Source organism: Pimephales promelas, chromosome 20 (assembly GCF_988280905.1).
Source record: "Pimephales promelas chromosome 20, fPimPro1.hap1.1, whole genome shotgun sequence".
Classification (NCBI taxonomy): Eukaryota; Metazoa; Chordata; class Actinopteri; order Cypriniformes; family Leuciscidae; genus Pimephales; species Pimephales promelas.
Window position 1 is genome coordinate 2,582,857 of NC_142788.1, and position 16,053 is coordinate 2,598,909.

The following is a 16,053-nucleotide window of genomic DNA, read 5'->3' on the forward strand; positions in this document are numbered from 1 at the left end:
GTCGCGTCTGTCAGTCGCAGTGTGTGTGTGTGTGTGTCCGACGGCAAGGAGAAGCGCGACTCACGCTGTTCTGGAGCAGGACCTGCAGCACGCGGTTCACGTTGTTCAGCGAGTGGACTCTGGTGGAGCCGCGCTCTTTGGTCTGAGGGAGACACACACACACACACACACACACACACACAGAGAGAGAGTTACTACACACACTCATTTACACACTCATCTGAGTAAGTCTCAGAAGAACCATTTCAACAACAAAAAATCATTCTTGCAAAATTGATGCAAAATTATATTTCCAGTTTTTCACTAAATAAAGAAAAATAATGCTATTTATTTGATTTTTATGCATATAACTATGCTTAGTAATAACAGTCGGCGTCGGTGTGTGAATGAGTGTGTGAATGGGTGAATGTGAGGCAAATGTAAAGCGCTTTGGTGGCTATTAGGTCTATGAAGCCGCTATATAAATGCAGTCCACTTACCATTTAACAGCAATATTTACATGCATTAAATCAATATGGAAACAGTAATGATAAGAATTATTTTATTATTACAATTAATAACAACTTATTTGAATTTAATGTATAAATAATTGAATAATTAATAATATAAAATATAATAATATAAAATAATATAAATTAAAAATCAATATGGAAACAGTAATGATAAGAATTATTTTATTATTACAATTAACAACTTATTTGAATTTAATGTATAAATAATTGAATAATTAATAATATAAAATAATATAAATTAATAATTATTATTAATATAAAACTTTTTTGGAAACAAAAGAATCCAATCGATCGAGTTTCAAAGAAACGGTTTCAAATGATCCGCGGAAAAGAATTAAAGTGTAAAACAGGAATGCTGTAAACTTCACATCATAAACACACTCTCGTTAAATGAGATGTGGGAGAAGAAGGGGCAAAATCATGACACAGAAAAACTGTAAATATATGATTCATCACCCAACCCGACTAACAGCACTGAGTAAATACTGACAATACAAAAGAGAATCATAATCATAATCATACTTTACATAAGAGCTCTTCATCTCACACTCACTGGGGAAATGAAACACTAATCAACAGGGTGAAAATGATAAAGAAGAGCGATGAAGATGAAGCCTCAGCTGTCACTCAAACTGTCTGTGTGTGTTATTCTAAACTAAAGGGTTTGGTTGAAGCTAAATATAAACACATAGTTCAGAAACATTACACTATTCAAACACACACACACACACACACCAGTGTGCTTCCAGTCAGTCCCTCCAGGAGGTCGAGGAGTTTTCTGCCGTCTCTCAGGTCAGAGAACATGTCTTTGATGGGCGTCTTCCCCGTCTAAAACACAGGACATTAAAGTAGCGTTAATACAAGCCCATCCTCAACGAAACACAAGAAACCCAGCAGCAACGATTATAATCCAATAAGAACAAGATAATCGAGGTAGAAAGGATTGTTGTGAGTTATAAATGCTGTTGCTAAAGCGTACACACACATACACACAAATGTCAAAATGTCGTTTTGGTGAGTACCCAGATAGCAAACTGACATTGAATCAACGTGGAAATATGATATCGAAACAACGTTGATCTGACATTGTTTTGCTCATCGAATTAACGTTGAACCAACGTCAGACGCGTCATTCTTTCAAAACTAACGGAAAATCAACGCGTTGTTTCAACGTTATGAAAGCAAACCAATTTTCGATTTTCATTTAGCTTTGAAGAATGCCGCGTCTGACGTTGGTTCAACGTTAATTCGATGAGCAAAATCAACGTTGCTTCAATGTCATGAGAGACGTCGTTTCCACGTTGATTCAATGTCAGTTTGCTGTCTGGGTGTTGACATAAACACGGTGGGCAAGAGTGTATTCACTCTTAAAGTGACGGTGGCCTAATGATCCTGTCCGTCATTAAAGATGGAAAAACTCTCGCTGAGCTTGACTGAATAACTTCAGTAGCTTTAATAAGGATTAATCCATATTTCATGTGCACAGTCAGACTATGCAGTGTTATTTTACATTTGATTGGTCAATGCGTTTCAGTTTTCGGCGATACTGATTCCTGAAAACCCTAAAACACTGTTTATTTCATTTGTATTTTCGCGTCGTTTTGTTTTGTTTGTCATTTGTTTCTTAATTCTTCTTGCTTAATCCATTCTTCTGTGACGGTGCTTTGAGGACTTTTACTTAGATCAATTCACACAGTATTGATTTGTGCTTCAGTGCAGATCATTTTGAAGTTTCATTTACATCTAAAATTACTCATATCAAGAAATAATTTCAATATTCAAAAACAATCGGGCTTATTATTTTTGCCGTAACCGAGGAGCCCTGTGGGATATACAACATTTTAACATCCGAACAATAACATGCAGAGGTTTGTGTCGCCAGGTTGAGATGACAAACGTGTGTGTGGATAGAGTGAATACAATGCATCTGGTCAACATTAGACAAACATATTGGTCCGATTGTTCATAAAGGAGGATGGGCCAGGCAAATTACGGGAGTTTTCCGGGAGAAATAACAAACCAGGAGGACCAGGAGAAACCCGGGAAAAACAGGAGACTACCTTTCCCAGTGGTTGAACTGGTCAACTTTCTCAGTTGGTCGCATATGATTTGGTTGCACCTTTTTTTTTTTTTTTGCATGCTGATGAATAGTGGTTTTAATGGACCAAACTAGCAAAGGCTTTCTGGGTTGCAGCATAAATACCTGTAATATATTAATTATCATCGCCAAATTTCAGGATTTTCATGGATTTTGGACGGTAATTTTAATCTGTAATTTTAAGCATTTCAATTGAATCATAATCGACTGTATCCATCTATTATCATCTTTCTATCTTTTAAAAATCATTAAACATTCAAATGTATGCATTACATTTTAAAAGATTAGCCTATTATAATAAGTTAATAATACAGATTTTTCGTTATCAAACTTTATAGTTGTGACAAAAATACCTTACCTTCTGCATTTCATAATAATTTCTTTTTCCTCAGTCGAGCGATTACTCTCATCTGACCGCTGAAAAGACGTCGGAAGGGGCACGCTGTTTCGTGAGACATTTTCATTTTTATACGCCTTAAAGGGTTAGTTCACCCAAAAATGAAAATTCTGTCAGTATTTACTCACCCTCATGTTGTTCAACCCCGTAAGACCTTCGTTCATCTTCGCAACACAAATTAAGATATTTAAGATATTAACCTGTTAACTGTCACCCCCTCTTTTTTGAATAGACATGGAAATGCACATTTCGAACTTAAATGGTTGTAATTCAAGAATGCTTTGGAATATAGACATATGATTGGTCTTGTTTTAAAGAAGACATTTGGCAGATTTTTGTAGAAGTGAAAAAAATTAAGAAAGTGAAACAGAAAAAAAGTTATAGAAGTTTGAGTTTATGGAAATGTACAATGTAAAAATATTAATTATTCATATTTTACATAAAATATATATTTACAAAACCTGGGCTACCCTAAAACTGCAGAAAAATCAAAGCCAAAAATCTGAACAGGTTTTAGGTTCATATCTCAAAAAATGAGCTTTCAGTAAGATTTTGTTTGAGCGCAGTACCAAACTTTTTCACTAGGGCACAATCAGACTCCATTACTGCCCATATAAGGGCGTCTGCATTTCCATTCGTGTTTTGAGTGACATGAACCATTATTTTCACAATTTTCATACAATTTCTGAAGTAGAGATCCTATTCAGGAGTAGCATGGGAAGTTTGGCAGATTTTGATATGAATTGAACCTCTAAGAAACGCATACAAAGAACACGCATGCAAGTCATAGCTAGCTGCCACGTCACAAATGGTGAATTTATTATTTTTTTCTTGATATTTTAAACTTTTCAGACCTTTTTTTTCCAAAATAATTGAATGGATTCTATCTTTTGAACTTTTGGCATGAAAACAAACTGAGGTATCTACCATTTTTTCATGATTTTTCATGTTTACTGCTATTTTAAAATAAAGGTCTGAACACGCCTTATGAGTATGAAAATATTCTTGTTTTATATTGATAAATTATGGCTCCTCTGTAATATATTTTGAAAATCAGTCACCAAATATGGAAACTAGAGATTGTAAGCTTTCAAATGATATATAGTTTGTCAATATTATTTAAGGTATTTACTAAGATATTATTGTTTTAAAAATATAGTGGCAAACGTGACGGTGACAGTTAACTGGTTAAGATCGCTCCTGCATACTAGTCCATAGGCTTCTTGAGGGATTGAAACTTGCTGGCCTCGAAAAGTCATTAAAGACATCGTTAAAATAGTCCAAGTGACTACAGGGGCTCAATCTTAACTTTATCAAACGACGAGAACACTTTTGTGCGCAAAAAAACAACAAAAATAACGACTTTATTTCAACTATTCACTTCCTTCTCCATGAGCCTGTAGTCAGTTAACGTAGTGTGATTGCGTAAAGCTACGTCACACGTAGGCTCACTATTGGCCGACGCTGGTCATGTGTGTGATGCGTGTGACGTACAATAACAGAAGCTTACGCTATTAAACTAGTAACCTGACTCGCGCAGAGGGAGAAATAAACGAATAGTTGAAATAAACTCGTTATTTTTGTTTGTTTTTGCGCACAAAAAGTGTTCTCGTCGTTTGATAAACTTAAGATTGAGCCGCTGTAGTCACTTGGACTATTTTAACGATGTCTTTAATGACTTTGAGGACAGCAAGTGTCATTCCCTCAAGAAGCCTATGGACTGTATGCAGGAGCGATCTTAATATCTTAAATATCTTAATTTGTGTTGCGAAGATGAACGAAGGTCTCACGGGGTTGAACAACATGAGGGTGAGTAAATACTGACAGAATTTTCATTTTTGGGTGAACTAACCCTTTAATTCGTGAATTCGTAATTGGCACGTTCCACCATCAGTGTGAAATGCGCGTGACGTCTACGTTCGTCAATGAATAAACCGCACGTGTCTTGCGGAAGAACTACTTCTGTCCATTAATGTCTATGGCGAGTCACGCAGGCACACTTATTATAGGCGTACCGTAGGGATTCAGGATAAATCAAAAACACGGTTTAGAAAATAGATTCATGATGTAGCCTACTCGTTCATTTTGAACATAACTTACGGACCGCTGCGTCCACTCGCACATACAGTAAGCGACCACATACAATTTTAACTTGCACATTCTCAAAAAATGGTCTTGAACCCTGGGGAGTGTTGACAGGTATGCATCCCATTTAAGATCCCATTCATTTCTTCACCGCTCACGTGTGTGTTTTTCCCCTGGCTGGGATGCTCCTCCTTCACATGAAACTTTAGACAGGGTGCTCTCGTCATCATTAATTATGCGAGAGAGTGATTATCCCGGGACTGACCTCGGACACCGAACACATCACTAAAACATGGCAGCCTCCCTGATGCAAATGCATCATTTCAATCCTGGCCTCTGATTGGTTATCGCAGACAGAAGACGGCTGATGGCTGCATTCACACCGGCCCAAACGAACTCTAGTGTGATTCAACCGAACTAAATGAGGCAGGTGTGACAGCACCATGAGGAAGGACACTAAAGTTTCAGATGTGTGTGAGATCTTGAGTGGTTCTTGAGGAGACCCGCCATCAAAGCAGAAGTTCAGGAGATCTGCGCTTACCTTGGAGAACTGAGCGTTGATCCACTTGGTGAAGGTCTTCTTCTGTACGGCATCGTGTTCGTCTGAAACAGAGATGTGAGAGAGAGAGTTACAGCGGGTTTGATGACACGTGGAAGCGCTGGGCGATATGACCAACCACAACGATGCATATCACAAGATACGGTAGTTAGCTTTGTTGGGAAAAATAATAACAAAAAAGCCAATTACAAACACAAGGGCTTTAAAATGACCAAAATATGAATTAAACAACTTAGATTTTCAGGTACAATAGATTTATTTAACCCCTTAAAGGTGCATTGCGCAACTTTTCATGTTAAAAATAGCCGTTTTCTAACCCACACATGCTTAAACAATCGCCTGATGGGCTGAATGAGCCCTTCTTTGATCACTGCGATCGCCTCTATAATCCTGTACAGTGAAATATATAAGACGGATTCGGGCTCGAATCTGAGACTGGGCGTGACGTCATGCGCGTTCGCGCTCGCCTGGCTATGTCTGGCAGGTTCGTGTAGCTATTCGCCGCCGTATCAGAGAAGACAACTCTAGTCAGCTTTCCACAAAAGTAGACGATGGATTCAAAGGGGCTGTTTACACCTGGTCACTTCATGCGTTTTCTGTGATCGGATAGCTATTCGATCGTGAAAAGACCAGGGTGTAAATGCCGTCCGAAACGCATTAGAGACGGATTTGAATCCGATCGCTCATGAGGACGTGGTCTAGGCCGCATTGCAGACGAAACTGGACAAGTGTAAATGCATCTGGTTATGTCATGTTATTTTAGTCATATATGACGACGCGCATCACCTCAGATGAGTAGCTGAGCCCCTGTTCATCAAACCAGGGGCGCGCCGCAATCTATCGCAAATCAAAGTGAAAGTAAGTCGCAGACGCTTAACACTACCATCTTCATTAAAAGTAAAGAAATGAAATGATCCTACCAGGCCTGTTGCCGATCTCTCTTATTGCTGTCTTTGCTGATTTTGAAATTAGCCGATGATTAATAAAAATCCAGCTCATATCTGTTGCTTTCGGTGACGTGCACTTCATATCTGTATATGGCGCGGAAAGAGACTGGCTTGTAGTTCATTCCAAACCCCAACGCAAACTCCGCGTGAGACAAAGAAAATAAAACTTCAGTCTGTCCAGTGCCAGGCGTCGGAATAAGACGAGAGTCAACATCGGGAAGCTTTCAACAAACGGAGAGATCTCCGGTCTGCTCTCGGGCTCAAACGGGTCCTATACAAAGTGATAACTGAACGTGTTTCCATAATAATTCAATCATAAGTGGATACAGTAAGCACAGGGAGATAGATGGAAACAAAAACCGAAGTTTTCTACTACCCCCGTTTCCCCCTCTCACACACATAAGTGTGTAATTTACTCGAATGCCTTTCCTTTCATATATTTTAAATGACTTGCAGATTTATTACTGTATTACCTCATTATGACTGTAACAAAAGATGTGTGCCGCACAGTGTGCCGCTAATGCTCCTTAGGTTATGAACAACTCGTGCAAACGTGCGTATGTGTGTGTGTGTGTTCCTCCATGAACGCGCACAGCTCTGGTTGCAGTTTCGCTTGTCGCCAGAGGGGGCGTAGTTCTGCAAAAACTCAGAGACTTGCGTTTAGCTCCTTTAACGGTCACCGTCCCGGTACCGGGACAAATAACTTTACTTCACTATATTTCTATTAAATCCTAATCTAATTATGACAAATTATATATCATCGGAAACGTCTAAGACTCTAAGATATTCTACCCCTGTTCTGTTTTACAAATTATGTAGGAAGAGTAAATGATGAATTTTTGACAAGAGTGCTCCTCAAAAAATCTGCATCATAACAGGAGTTCTGACCTTTATCACAAAAAGTCGATGCACCCACTTTTAATCCTTGAAAATTCTGTTTTTATGCTAAAACTTCATAATAAAACATATAATGTAGTATTTTTCAATAAAAAAATATAGTATATTATCCTCTAAAAATTCTAATATATATATTATTATATATATTATATTATATATTTTATCGCCTTTTTTATTACATCACAAAGGTTTTCAAATTAGGCATCATTTGAAAGCTTATGAACTCAGAATTCATCCTGTGAAAACGTTGTGTTACCATAGAAACGGTACTTATTTAATCAGGCTCCTCCCCCTTTTGGGCATCATTATATTTCATAATTTATGATCAAAACCTTATTTAATCTTGACAAAACACATATTGTCAGAAAGATCTGTCTCAAGGTTCCAGATTATGTGACAGAATTGATATTTGGACAGAAATGTATTAATGTGTACAACTAAATTCAATGGAATTCAAAGGCACCCGGTGGCTATTTTTGGTACTACGCCTAAACAAAATCTCATGGGAACTTCAATTTTTGTGATATCAACTTTAAATTTGGAACATAACTTGGTTAGATTTATCGATTTGATTTTATAGTAATTTTAGAGTAAAAATGTTTTTGTAAAATATATATTTTATATAAAATAAAAAATATATAGTACAGTATATTTGATTTACTGTAAATTTAAACTTCCATAACTTTTGAAGTGTTTTCACTTCAGCAATAATCTGCGAAGTGTTTTCTTTAAAACAAGACCAAATTTGGGTATATATTCCAAAGCATTCTAGAATTAAATCCATTTAGTGCATTTTAACCCCCATTCTCAAAAAGGAGGGTGACAACAAAGGGATTAATAAGTAGTTAGAAATAGTACAGAAATACTATATACTGACAGATATAAATACAACCCAAATAAAAGTGTCCCATTTCCCTCATTAAAGTATCAGCCAGTCACATTTTCTTTATATTAGAGCTGGCCGCACAATTGCAAATCCAGCCCAGCATATTTCTGTAGAGTTCAAGCACAGTTCTGCACACACTGTGTAGATATAATGCTTTCATCTACCAATAAAAGTCCATCACCAATAACAATCACTTCTGCAGACTTTCCTCCACAAACCCCATGTGTTGCTCTTCACCAGAGGCCTTTAAACCAGTTACTCATTGACAACGTTTAAACCGCAAGATGCCTTGAAGTATGAGACCAATAACAACTGTCAATCAAAGCTGACCCCCGACAGGAGGAGGCGGAGCCTAACGCAGGATCAAGTCTAAACTTTACAGCATTAGTGTCACAATGTGTCATATATCCCTGATTGAATCTAAACAGAGCCTGTGTGAGATCCTGTCAACAAGAGACAAGATTCCCACACATACACACACACACACACACACACACACACGGAAGAATGTTCATAGCAAAAATCACTGTGAAAACCAGCTTGAACTCTAGAGGGATCAAAGGTTAAGACCACCAGCCTGCCGGGTCGCCTGATCTTTGGTGTGTGTGTGTGTGTGTGAGGGCCAGAAAGCCAGGAATGCACTGCAGGCAAGAGAGACAGTGTGAAGGAGAGTACACCACACATAACTCTCTCTCTCACACACACGTACACAGCCCACTAGCACACGTCGATCACACACAGGTAGAAACAGATCATCATCACTGTCAACAATGCAGATGTCCGTCAGTGTCATCTTTACTCATACTGCACAACTAACGGCTCTGAATGGACAAAAGAGGTGTTAGTGTAATAGATTGTATATATATATATGAAGAGTTCAGATGCAAAAGCCTCTAAATGCCATTTGAAATTTTCTTCTTTAATGATGATTTTTATCAATCTTGTATATTTAAGTTCAGTGATTTCACTTAAATGGCAATATTAATTGTTATTTAAGTGAAATCACTGAACTTAAATATACAAGTTTGATAAAAATCATCATTAAAGAAGAAAATTTCAAATGGCATTTAGAGGCTTTTGCATCTGAACTCTTCATACACATATACATATATAACTGTAAAAAAAACCTGGTTGCCTTAAAATTTTAAGATCATTGAACTGGAAAAAGTGAGTTAATACAATGAAGGAGAATAATTTAACCATCAGAAACTCAAAATTATATGTTATCTGAACTAAATAAATTATTTAAGTTGATTTGACAAAAGAAAAAATGTTGTGATTACTACACTGTAAAAAAATATTGTTGGTTTAACTTAAAGTAAGTAACCTGGTTGCCGTAAAATTTTAAGTTGACTGAACTGGAAAAAGTGAGTTAATACAATGAAGGAGATTAATTTAACCATCAGAAACTCAAAATAATAAGTTATCTCAACTAAATAAATTATTATAAAGTTGATTTGACAAAAGAAAATATGTGAAAATATTTTTACAGTGTATATATGAAGAGTTCAGATGCAAAAGCCTCTAAGTGCCATTTGAAATTTTCTTCTTTAATGATGATTTTTATCAAACGTGTATATTTAAGTTCAGTAATTTCACTTAAATTACAATTAATAGGTAATCTTCATTGCAATTTAAGTGAAATCACTGAACTTAAATATACAAGCTTGATAAAAATGATCATTCTAGAAGAAAATTTCAAATGGCACTTAGAGGCTTTTGCATCTGAACTTTTCATATATATATATATATATATATATATATATATATATATACACATATACACATATACATTTTTTTATGTAGTAGAGAATGATGCCAAGTCTTAAGACCATGACATACATTTGCATTGTGACAATTTGCATTGTCATCTTTTCATGAAGTTAAAGGGATAGTGCAATCCTGTCATCATTTACTCATCCTCAAGATCTGCCAAACCTGCATGAGTTTCTGTCTTCTGCTGAACACGAAAGAAGATATTCTGAAGAATGTCAGTAATCGGACCTCATTGACTTTCATAGTATAGTTTTTCCTACTATGGAAGTCAATGGCTACCGTCAACTGTCTGGTTACTGACATTTCAGTCAAAGTTGCTCTTCCATCAGCTTGAATCAGTCGGTTGATGAGATAATTACATTAATGAGAAATTGAACAGGTGTTCCTGATAATCCTTTAGGTGAGTGTGTATATATATATATATACATACACTCACCTAAACACACACACATATATCACAGTCAGAAACATGCAATGAACAACACACACATCCTGCTCTATCACACACACAAGCAAACACTTGCCTTTTATCTAAACCCTGACATTCCTAGAGTGACTGCAGCCCCACGCTCCAAAAACACTCCGTGTGTGTGTGTGTGTGTGTTATATCTGAGTGTCCATCAAACTTCGCTGTTCATCGCTCCCTGACTGACTGAAGGCATGTGTGGCATGAATTACAACTCACTCAGAGTCATTTAGCAATCCAGAGACAAGCTGAGGCCATAGTTCATAAAGCACCGTCACAAAACGAGACACAGTATCTCCATGATTAGGAACAGCGCTCGGCTTAAAGGGATAGTTCACTTTGAAATTAATTTTTGGTATGTTTTATCTTACCTCAAGGGCATCCAAAATGTAGGTGTCTTTGTTTCCACAGCATTTTCGATTTTGATATTTTTCGGTCAAACCGTTCTTGTCTGTCAGTCATATAATGGAGGTCTATGGTCACCACCTCAAAGAGCAGCACAGAGAAGTCCAAATTAAACATGATTTAATGACTCGTAAATGTAAGTACACATTGATGGCCTAAGACACGAAACGAGCGGTTTGTGTGAGAAAACGAACAGTATTTATATCGTTTTACCTCTTGTAACCACAGCCACGTCCAACTGATCTGAATCAGATGTCCAACTGAACCGAACCGTATCGAAAACGTCTTGCGATTTCCCGTATATCTAAATATGTTTATTGAAAGGTAAAACTTCCGAAATCTCTGTGTAAACAATGCGTGACGTAGACGCGCGAGAGATCACTTCCGGCGTAACGTCTGGAGACGGTTCAGTTCGGTTCAGTTGGACATCTGATTCAGATCTGTTCGACGGCTGTTAACAAGAAGTAAAAACTAAATAAATACTGTTCGTTTTCTCACACAAGCCGCTCGTTTCGTGTCTTAGGCCATCAATGTGTCCTTACATTTACGAGTCAATAAATCATGTTTAATTTGGACTTCTCTGTGCATGCTCTTTGAGGTGGTGACCATAGACCTCCATTATAAGAACGGTTTGACCTAAAAATATCAAAATTGAAAATACTGTGGAAACAAAGACACCTACATCTTGGATGCCCTTGAGGTAAGATAAAACATATCAAAAATTAATTTCAAAGTGAACTATCCCTTTAACGGCACTTTCAAATTCCCTCTTATTAAGGGATAAACTTAAATAAACTTGTAATGAAGGAAGGACTCAGACATTACATAGACACTAGAATATTGCATATCTCAAACTCATTCAAAAACAACAAAAAATTACAGTTTGTGTTCATTTAGATTGCTAGCTATCTAAATGTGTGCTTGTTTCTGTACATTTTGATCACAGCTGTGCAGTAACTCCTTATATGAGATATTATGGGACATTCCATAATGCATAAAATTCCCATAATTGAGGCGGTGGATCCACCTCCCCTGTGAACTCCTGCCCGAGCTTGTCTGCGTTAAGGCAGAGCGAGAAACAGTTCAAGGAAAACACTCGATTACAAAAAGGCATTCAGATCATAAACAATTTGACTTTTAAAGTAAAGTTTGACAACAACACTCACAAATTCATCTTCAGTCCAACCAGCACATTTACTCAAACTAAACTGGGAAACGACCCAATCGGACGAAATCATCCTGGTCATGACATCACAAACTCATTAGCATATGAACGCCAATATTTACATGTCCAAACCACCTCAGACTTCAGCAACTTAGTGAACATGAACATTAGCACAATGATGAACATTAGCACAATACTACCGCACCAAGCAAGCTCGACGCTGGAGCCAATCACAACGGAGGTCATTTGCATATAAAATTCTTAAAGGCACAGTAGCCAAACTGCATTTTCAGCAAAAAGACTATTAGAAATATTGCTGTAAAGCATCATTACAGTCCCTTTAAAAAAAGCTAATAATTAGCTTATAAATATTATTATTTAAGGTCAGGGAAAGCCAAAACCTGTTACACCTGCACACTCGTGGAAAACATGCTTGATGATACCTTTATAAACTAGATCTTGATTTTTAGCAGTGAAATCTAACTGGCTAAAACACACTTGGATTAATTATATATATATACACATTGGTTGCACGTTTATTTACCGTTTTCTCATTATCATTTATCTACATTCTTGTTGCCTAATTTATGCATGTCAAATGAACATGTGAGCTCATGTAAATTTAATTTAACATGACATGTTTTATATAAAAGCCTTATCCAGTATATGCAGTGGCGTTTCAATAAATAAAGTCTAAAAAAAAGTTTAAAAAAAAAACAATGATAAAAAGAACTGATAAAATAAATCATGTAGAAAATATGTTAAAAATTAAACAGCCTCCCCATTGCCCTTTTTTCTCAAATGCTCAGATCTGAAAACACAGTCATAGTCAAACACACACAACCACAATCACAACAGATACACACACACCTGTAACATAGTGAAAAATTCAGTTCTATAGTCGCCTACCTCTGAGTTTCATACTGTGTGTAGCCATTGAGTCATAAACCAACAGATGATGGAGAAAAGCAAGAACACAAAACGAGTTATCCAGTCCAACTAAACATTCCTCTCTCCTCTACACTCACTTATAGTAAAGAGTGACAGAAAGCAGAGAGAGAGAGAGAGGGGTGGGCATGCATGTTGTGCTCCACTGGTAGAACACACACACGTCTCTGTGGAACGGCATCCCAGCATGCTCAAGAGCGAGAGCATGACCGACTCTGTGGGTCACCCTGACAACCATATGTCAGGTCACCGTGACGACACGAGGGAATGTGATGGAATGGAATTTTGGAACTATAAACTTTCTCTTTTTGTCAATGCATGTTTTGATTGCTTTATACTTTATGATATTATTATAGACGTTACCATTGGAATATATACATTCATATACACATTAGTGCACTTATCTAATCAACCAATCACACGGCAGTTGCTTCAATGCATTTAGGGGTGTGGTCCTGGTCAAGACAATCTCCTGAACTCCAAACTGAATGTCAGAATGGGAAAGAAAGGTGATTTAAGCAGTTTTGAGCGTGGCGTGGTTGTTGGTGTCTGAGTATTTAACAATCTGCTCAGTTACTGGAATTTTCACACACAACCATTTCTAGGGTTTACAAAGAATGGTGTGAATGGGGAAAAACATCCAGTATGCGGCAGTCCTGTGGGAGAAAATGCCTTGTTGATGCGAGAGGTCAGAGGTGAATGGGCCGACTGATTCAAGCTGATAGAAGAGCAACTTTGACTGAAATAACCACTCGTTACAACCGAGGTATGCAGACAACACACACAACCTTGAGGCGGATGGGCTACAACAGCAGAAGACCCCACCGGGTACCACTCATCTCCACCACAAATAGGAAAAAGAGGCCACAATTTGCAAGAGCTCACCAAAATCGGACAGTTGAAGACTGGAAAAATGTTGCCTGGTCTGATGAGTCTGGATTTCAGATGTTAGAGTCAGAATTTGGCGTGAACAGAATGAGAACATGGATCCATCATGCCTTGTTACCACTGTGCAGGCTGGTGGTGGTGGTGTAATGGTACACTTCTTGGCACACTTTAGGCCCTTTAGTGCCAATTGGGCATCGTTTAAATGCCACGGCCTACCTGAGCATTGTTTCTGACCATGTCCATCCCTTTATGGCCACTGTGTCCCCATCCTCTGATGGCTACTTCCAGCAGGATAATGCACCATGGATCATTTCAAACTGGTTTCTTGAACATGTCAATGAGTTGACTGTACTAAAATGGCCGCCACAGTCACCAGATCTCAACCCAATAGAGCATCTTTGGGATGTGGTGGAACGGGAGCTTCATCCCACAAATCTCCATCAACTGCAAGATGCGATCCTATCAATATGGGCCAACATTTCTAAAGAATGCTTTCAGCACCTTGTTGAATCAATGCCACGTAGAATTAAGGCAGTTCTGAAGGTGAAAGTGGGTCAAATACATATATATATACTGTAAAATGTTTAATGTTTTTAAAAGAAGGCTCTTCTGCTCACCAAGGCTGCATTTATTTGATTCTAAAAGCAATATTGTGAAATATTATTGCAATTTAAAACTGCTGTTTTCTATGTGAATATACATCTTTATTTCAGGACTTTTTGATGAATAGGAAGTAAAAAAAAAAGCATTTATCTGAAATATGAAGCTTTTGTAGCATTAAACACTACTGTTCAAAAGTAGGGGTATGTACGATTTTTTTTTTTTTTGGGGGGGGGGGGTTAAACAAAAGAAATTAATACTTTTGTTCATCAAGGATGAATTAAACTGATCAAAAGTGACGTACGCTCAGATACCCGTTACCACACACCCAACACACTATTATACCCACAAACATGACAAAAACACACACACACACACATCCAACAATACTTCAACTGTCATGATCGCAGATACACACAACTGTTCCACCACACAGACGGATGACTCTACAGTCTCTAAATGTGCAAGCACAGCTTAAGCATATATCCAGAGTCGAATTGAAGCTGAAACACAAAGTCAGAAAAGTAAGCGGTTGCTGAATCAGGAAGTAAAAGAGTGCGCGCTTACCTAACGCAGGAAAAGAAAACTTCTTCCTCTGCTTTCTGAAAAAGCTGCGCTTTCTCCACGGCAACCACTTACTCATGTTTATAACGTCTGCTCCATAAAGTGGGAGAACAAGAGGAGATACACAGAGGAACGCAACATGCAGGAACTTCAAAAGATGTCTGAGAAGAGTGATGCTGTGAAGTGCAATGCATGCTGGGAGTAAACAGAGAGAACCTGTGATGGGTTCCTCTCAAACCGCTGCCTGTCAGTCAAATGCAGTTCACATCCTGTCAGAGTGACGCACACACACATCTGACAGAAACACACACAACAAAACGCTCAAGAAAAGAGAGTAAACAAACACAGGGCACTAGAAGCAATCTTTCTAAAAATAACATCAACTTCCTGTTTTCTTTTTTAAACACATACAGACACACGACTAAAACATTTCTTACTCTCACACACAGACTGGTTCCTAAATGAAGTCATGAGGAGACTACGGCTGTGTCTCGAAACCTAGCGTTCTGCCGAGACATTTAAGCAAGAATACACCTCAGATCCGTGCATGCTCACACTGGCTAAAACATAACCAGCTACAGTAACCACAAAACCAAGCATATTTTGGGTTCCCGTTTTATATTTTAAAACCACAGATGCAAAAAATACCACTATGCATAGCATTTGGAGGCTATGACATGGATAAAAGATGGATAGGCACAAAACTAGCAAGTAACCTCAACATATTTCAAGCTAGCATATTAGCGAGTGGCCTGACTAGAAAGTGTTATAGGCAGAAACCTTAGCAAGCTAGTAACCTCAACATATCGCAAGATAGCATATTAACGAGCAGCCTGAGTGACAGGCACAAAACTAGAAAG

The 16,053-nt window shown here is 37.7% G+C and overlaps 1 protein-coding gene across 7 annotated transcripts in view; it reads right to left on the bottom strand.

Moving 5' to 3' along the window:
* Window positions 1-16,053, bottom strand: part of utrn (utrophin) — a 305,780-nt gene that overhangs the window by 260,365 nt on the left and 29,362 nt on the right. For 5 of the 7 annotated variants that reach the window (XM_089124741.1, XM_089124740.1, XM_089124743.1 and 2 more), the window contains 3 exons: window positions 5,634-5,695; window positions 1,248-1,340; window positions 65-142 (listed from right to left, as the gene is read on the bottom strand). In XM_089124741.1, the coding sequence (XP_088980867.1) occupies window positions 65-142; window positions 1,248-1,340; window positions 5,634-5,695 (233 nt within the window). Of the gene's footprint in view, window positions 1-64; window positions 143-1,247; window positions 1,341-5,633; window positions 5,696-13,102; window positions 13,211-15,196; window positions 15,362-16,053 lie in introns of those variants that run through there. The other 2 variants (XM_089124744.1, XM_089124742.1) reach the window with 2 other exon arrangements.